Source organism: Seriola lalandi, unplaced genomic scaffold (genome assembly GCF_002814215.2).
Source record: "Seriola lalandi dorsalis isolate HSWRI2012SDOR001 ecotype SW California unplaced genomic scaffold, Sedor1 jcf7180002054840, whole genome shotgun sequence".
In the NCBI taxonomy this organism is placed as follows: domain Eukaryota; kingdom Metazoa; phylum Chordata; class Actinopteri; order Carangiformes; family Carangidae; genus Seriola; species Seriola lalandi.
Window position 1 is genome coordinate 115,337 of NW_019525393.1, and position 7,252 is coordinate 122,588.

Genomic DNA, 7,252 nt, shown 5'->3' on the forward strand with positions numbered 1-7,252 from the left:
AAAAAAAAAAAAAACAGAGGTGGAGGAAGGGGGGTTGCAGCTAAAACAACTAAAATCTTATTTATTTTGTGTGTTTGTGCGCACAAGTGTGTCTCGTGATTACACATGCTTGACTTACAAATGGATCTTTGCTTTTAAGACATATCTTCCACACAATTATACTTTTCTAAGTCTCCCCGTCCCTTCATCTGTTTGGGGTTGCAGTTATCCCATCCCCCACCCAGTCACAAGCAGATGCGACACACCCTCTCCATCGCACAGACCTTCTTGTTTTGATGTGATGGAGGTTGGGAAAAGGTTTCGAGCTTTGACCACGAATCAGCACTCACACGTGACAGGGAACCAGGACCAAGGAACCAACAATAATATGTTGTGATTGGAAGGACAGGTATTATTATTAGTGGGGCTCCCGAGAGGCCTGAGGCCCTAGGCAAGCTGCGCACACTGCACTGCCTGAAATCACTGCAGCAGACTGGAAACAAATGGCAGTGGCTTGACAGCAAAATGACTGTAAGAGATACTGGAAATTGTTGACAGGAGGTTCTCTGGCAGAGAGACATACAGGAGGCATTTCTACCATTGTCTGATGTCCATTTATTTGAGCAGGGAGACTTTGACTTGAGAACTGATTGATCTCAATTATATTTTCCCTTAATAATATTGTAGATAATATATTATATTAATATTATATATCTATATATATCCAATATGAAACTTCAGTGGTCCGAGTTGGAAAAATCAAGTGAGTATCTTCTAAAATTAAAGTGATTTTAGTGCAAAGTCTAAAATAATATAATAGTTTTCTCTTTGTGTTAAATGCCTTTCACTGCGGCTCACTGAAACACAAAGAGGGGATTTCGCACTAAAAACACCAACCTGATTTGTTTAACACAGACGTTGAGGGAATAACGGGAGCTTACCTGAGACTGAAAGTATGTCTCCTGCGGCGTAGATAAGATATCTGCTGAGGCGATGTCCAGATGCAGGAGAATCTGTCGAAACGATGGCCTGTTTCTTGGTTTGCAGTTCCTGTGAGAGGATTAGACAATGTTTTACCACTAATGCGAGAGACACTTTTCCCTCTTCGTGAAATATCATTATTTTTTTCTTCTCTTTCTTCTCCCTGACCACTTTCACACTCTCAGGCCTGTTTATGCCCCCCCTCCCACACACACACACACACACACACACACACACACACACACACTTTATGATATTCTCTTACTGCTAACGGCTCAACTTTCTTCCACATAACTCTCTAGCTCCTTCCCTCCCCTCCTCTCTCCTCACGCTCCTCTCCCCCCCTCCCAGCATGCTTACCAGCATTGCCTCAGGAGCAGTTTGAAGCTGTCTGGACAGCTATCTGGTACAGGCAGCTGTAGACTGTTGTTACCCACTCCCCAGATGATAGCGGAGGAGTCCACATCCTTATAGGGCACCTCTCCTGTCAGCATCTCCCACAGCACAACGCCGAACGACCTGCAGAGAGATGTGGCACAGTCACTCTCAGACACACTGATCAAGATGTGAAGTGAGCAGATGAAAGGCAGCACACAACTGAAAGGTCACACTTTTAAACTTTCTGCAAAGGAATCAGACTTTTACCACAACGACTGGTACAACTACACTTTATCTCTGTAAAAAGATATTTATCTTTTGTGAAAAAAAGTCTTTAGATGCGAATGTCTTGAGGAGTTTAGTTCAGCATTATGAAAAGCACAGTCAGTAAATGCTGCACAGTTACATTGGTAACAGCCAAAGTGATGTATGCTGCCAATTCCCAGTGATCGTTCCCATATACTGTACATGTATATGTAAAATATTACCGATGTTTAGTCACTTTCCTATATTAACCCGGTGATAGATGCATCATAGCTCCAGGAAACAGTTGGTGTGACATGAATATGATTTGCCAAACTTTGCCAAAATGTGATGTTTTATTTCACTACACTGATGAAACACTGAACTGTTTTGTAGGAGAGCAGGAAAGCAGGCCCCATGGGGATGGTAACTAAGGAAAGTCTGTTGTTGGTGACCCTCTGGGTTGCCATGGTGATCATGTGCAGTATCCAAGGTGCCAGTAGCATCACATGCAGCATTGTGGGGGGGGGGTGTGTGTGATGTTGTGTTTACATGTATATTTTTAGAGTTTCTCCATCTCCTTGTTTATGATTGATGGTGTATTTCGATACAGTGTGATATAGTTTAGAAATGTAATGAATGATTTGTCAAATGCTTTGTCAATTTAATGTCACTTATGTTGTCGAAATGCCCCACTATGCTGTAAATAAAAACATGCAGTTCAACTGAACTAAAGAAATGAAAAAAGAAAATTAGTGTTATTCACAAAATCCAGCTCGTCATAAAATGAATTTGGTTTCATTATAAACAGACCCATGATTTACATATATACAGACCTGTAACATATATACGTATACATATAAGTATACTGACACAAATTCTTACTGCGTTACAATTATTTTACATAATATGGATTAATTGTACTGAAGCCACTAAATCTATAGGTTAAATTTTTGCTTTTGCGCTAATGTTATGTGACATTACCTAATGTTGTTAAGCAACAGCAGATGTTTATGGATATTTATATATTTATTCATTAATGTATTTATTACCATATATAGTTTTTAAGCTTATAGTCTTTGATTGTTTTTTTAGCTCTGTTATTAACAGTGTTCTTTTCTTTCTGTTCCTGTTTATTGTGTTTATTTGCTGACCTTGGTGGTGAGCTGTTGCATACAATTTCCCCTGCAGAAATAAACGTAGTTGCACTGAGCTGTAAGGTTATATTCAGTTTAGCTAACTTGTCTCACCTAAAAACGTGTTTATGGTAGATTCTTCCTTCGGCTATTTTAGCATAGTCCTTATATAAAAGTCAGAAATGAGCACTGTACCCGTTGTCGTCACAAACAAAACAACATCATACTTCACCACAGCCTCTCTGCTTCTTTTATGGTATGGAGGTCTATCAACTGCTTTACATAAATTTAAACAAAACTGTACAGTATACACCCATGCTTTGCTTTCTTTCTGCATCAAAAGCTTTTTAATCCTATTTTCACTTCTCTGCTAATGCACCGCTGGCCCCGGGCCAAACCATCCGCAGGCTCGGACGGTTATTCCAGCCTTTCCTGAGCACTGCAGCATCTGGCAAATCAATTATTAAATTAGCCAGCGTTCCTTTCAGGACGGAAAGGCAGAGTGATGGAGGGATGTAGGATGGGAGAGAGAGAGGGAGGGAGAATGTACTGGGGCAGATCAGGGCTTCACACAGGGCAACCCATCAGACATGGCAGAGACCCTATAGAATTTCATGTAATGAGATATTGTACATAATACTGAATAGATTTTCTGGAAACAGGATCCCGTGCTCCATACTGTAGCAGGCTGTACCTAATGAGATTCTTTGTTGATCCAGCCACAGATAAGGCAAATCATGAGAGAGGATTGCAAAGCTTCACCAATACAAAAGACAGTTTAAAGGGGATTTTGACACCTACCAAATATCCACCTTCTCTGAGACGGGTTCGTTGCGAATGACCTCGGGAGCCATCCAGGCCACCGTCCCAGCGAAGGACATCTTGGTGCTCTTGTCACTGAGCTCTTTGGACGTGCCGAAGTCAGAGATCTTCACTGCGTCATCGTAGGTGATCAGCATGCTGGAATAAAACGTTAGTTATCATTTCTCAAGTTTATGTTTGCCTGTTTGAGTTCATAGAAAAATCTTTAAAAAACTCGGATAAATTAGATCATCTGAAATCAGTTACATCATACATCATCACACCACCAACCTGACCAGTAATGAGGCCGTGAGGGCCTTTCAGGGTTAGAAATTTGCCTATTAATTATAGCATCTATGTAAATTTGGCTAATCAGGGAAACTCTCTGAAGCAGTGGTTCCCAACCTGGGGCTTGTGACCCCCACTGTGAGTCTTAAGATAAATCTTAGGGTTTGCGAGATGATTAAAAAGATAGGAAAGGAGAAAAAACATATTTTTATTATATTCATTTTTTCATAAATGTGTCTCTCTCTGTGGTGTGAGACTTGAGCTTTAACTGTAACTATTTAGTGACCCGTTTGCTCTAATATCATCATTTACAGTCAAATTGCAGTTGAGTTGTGATCACACAGGTCTACAAAACTCACTTTGGGGACTTGAGGTCTCGGTGGATGATCTTGTGGAGGTGAAGGTAGTTCATGCCCCCTGCGATGCCCATGGCCCAGTCCATGAGCAGGGATGGCGTGATCTTCCTGCCTGCTCTCAGCACCTCGTACAGCTGCCCCTGGGCACAGTACTCCATGATGATGCAGTAGCACGGAGCCTGGGTGCAAATACCTCTGAGAGTGTAGGAAAGTGTGTATAGTATGTAAGAATAAAACATATTAGAGTTGTAAACGCCAGTCTTTAGGCATTTTATGTTATAATGTGATCACATGGTCCTCTTTGGGTTTAGAAAAATGTTACAACCTTTTTGGGTTCATAAACCGTTTCACAACTTATTAAAACACAACAAACAATAAGATTAAAAGCCCTGTTATTGAACTCAAGATTGCATATCTTGAATTTCCAAAATTCTCACATATATAACTATGAAACTTTTACTTCAGGAAGAGAAAAGGCATTTGAATAACATGGGCTGGTAGAACAGAGATAATAAAGGTATGAAACTGGAAATTATTACTTAACATAAACATGTCATATTAGCATAAATCTCTGCACTTCCTGTGATACAATAAACCAACTGATCATTTCTACTAACTTGAACGTGATGATGTTGGGGTGTTTGAGCTTGCGCAGGTGCTTGATGTCGGTCTCTTTGATGTTTCTCACTTTCTTTACGGCCACTTCCTGTCCGTGCAGTTTCCCCAGGAAGACAGCGCCCTGGGCTCCGCTGCCCACCCACTGCAGGTCCGATATCTCCTCGAACGGGACCTCCCATGCCTCTGAGATTGGGGAAGAAGATGAAGGCAAAGTGGTTGGTGAGTTTATGGGTGTAGTAATATGTCAGTTATGGATATAAAACAGAGCGATGATTTGATTACTTATTATAGGTCAATTCCACCAACGAGGAAAAATTATGCTTCAAAATCACGTTCACAACAGCAGCTGATATAACTGCTATTAAGTACCAAATATTTAGTGAACATCAGTAATATACCTTTATTACCTTTATTTATTTTTTAAACATTTTAGTCAATTTTATTTTGTCTTTTTTAGCCATGTTAGCTGCATGGCTTTAACGTTGGTCCAACACTTTGGTCCTGACTTAAACATCTCAACAACTATTATATGGACTGCTGTGAAATTCTGTACAGGCATTCATTGTCCCCAGAGGATTCATCCTAATGACTTGATTCACTACTACTGTCCCGAGAAGATAAATCTAAACAGGCGAAATTGGTAAATATTATACCTGCTAAACATTAGCATGATAGCATTGTTATTGTGAGCATGTAGCACCGCTGTGCCTAAGTAGAGCCTCACAGAGCTGCTAGTGTGGTGGTAGATTCTTAGTCTTCTTTACGTTTTTTTCATTATTTCTTATTACATACATTTATATATAGCGTCCTGCTTGTCCTGAGTTATTTTGATGTCTCTCTCTTCATACTTTAATATGTCAACATGTCTCTCCTACTGGTAAATGTTGAAGTGCTAATAAAATTAAAAAAGAAGAACTCTCTATATATATTTAATTGCCAAATAAATTCAACATCTATGTCAAAATGCAAACGCCAAAACGTCTATAACTTCACAGCACCACCACGGATGCTGCCGTGTCTTAATATCCTGTGACAGTAAAACCTGTTGTAAGCCTCAAAGCGGAACTACACTTTACATCTTTTTCTGTAGTTGAACCTTACCTTAACCTAAGACTCTGGGTGTGCAGGCAGACAGACAGGGAGCTCTAATCTCCTGTGGGTAAGTCTCCCTCAGCCTCTTAAATCCTGCTTAGTGCCATTGTGGGGCTGACGCAAAACAGGGGTCCAACGCTCAGGAGGGGGTTGGAAGAGGGACGGGATTTGAGAGTCTAATGTGGATGTATGGTGAATAGAGAGGTGGAGGGGAAGTGACGGTAGCGGTGGTGGTGGTAGCTGTGTGTGTGTGTGTGTGTGTGTGTGTGTGTGTGTGTGTGAAAAGAGAAGAGATGGGAGGGAGGATTCCCCCACGGGTCGACAGGGGGTCCATGTGGCCAAAGACAGACTGTTAATACAGAGAGAATTTACAGCCTGCTCTGCTGCTGTTCTTAACGAGGGGAAAGAAGATTCAGCTACATTTATCACATTAATAAGGATGATATGAATGATTAATGCTCCGCAGTGATTGATTGAGGGCTCAGCCTCTAATGAGCCCCTCAAATTTCCTACAATAAAGACCACATCTGATACACCAGAATTTCCCCTGGTCTGCTTTGTAGGATCTGAAAAATTTAGCACATCACCAGACACCCCAAAGTCCTCCAGAATCAACGAAGGACACACAATTTTCCTGATTTCTATTGTGCTACATTGTTCCCTTCGATCAAAGTCTTATAATAGGGCATTGTCATGCGGGAGGCAGGCAGTCACTTGAAATACCCCTATTTATTTCACTTTTATAATATCCGTTTTGCTCTCCTCAGTGTGTGTGACTCCCTGTGATGCTGCACAGAGGAGGGGAGCAGCGAGGTGCAGATGGGCTGGGAGTGATAACAGCACAGGATGAAAAGGAGTGGAAAGGAGACAATGAGGGATGGAAGGAGGAGGGGAGCGAAGGGGAGATGTGGAAGTCAAACGGGTGATAAAATATCAGGCTATAAAGACAAGGAGAGATATAAAAACTGCCACCTTCATGCCTGATGTGTGAAGCTGTATGTATCTTATCAAGTTTGTTTTTGGCATCCGTATCTGACTTTATGTCTTTATTGTCAGTGCTAGATATTATTAAGTGTTTTGTGTGTGTGTGTGTGTGTGTGTGTGTGTGTGTGTGTGTGTGCATTCATCCTTGGGCGCATGCTCGCTTGCATACGTGTGTGTGCGTGTGTGTCAGGTTTGCGTTAATAGAGATGAGAGGCGCAGGGTCAGAGCGTGGCCATGCATAATTCATGAGGCAGATTTGGCAGAGGAGTCCCAAGGGAGCTCTGCGCTATTGTAGTGGCTGCAGACATAAACAACACAGCGTCACAGGGAGCTAGTTTCATAGGGGAGGGTAGTAGTGGGAGGGAGGTGGGGTCGGCGCAAAAGGATGGAGGGTGG

At 41.6% G+C, this 7,252-nt stretch overlaps 1 protein-coding gene across 2 annotated transcripts in view; it reads right to left on the minus strand.

The window, feature by feature from the left end:
* LOC111670210 (mitogen-activated protein kinase kinase kinase 12) overlaps positions 1–7,252 on the minus strand; it is a 26,794-nt gene that overhangs the window by 6,354 nt on the left and 13,188 nt on the right. For both annotated transcript variants that reach the window (XM_023426841.2, XM_023426840.2), the window contains exons 3-7: positions 4,780–4,963; positions 4,166–4,357; positions 3,519–3,677; positions 1,321–1,479; positions 921–1,029 (exon numbers count right to left, since the gene is read on the minus strand). In XM_023426841.2, the coding sequence (XP_023282609.1) occupies positions 921–1,029; positions 1,321–1,479; positions 3,519–3,677; positions 4,166–4,357; positions 4,780–4,963 (803 nt within the window). The remainder of the gene's footprint in view (positions 1–920; positions 1,030–1,320; positions 1,480–3,518; positions 3,678–4,165; positions 4,358–4,779; positions 4,964–7,252) is intronic.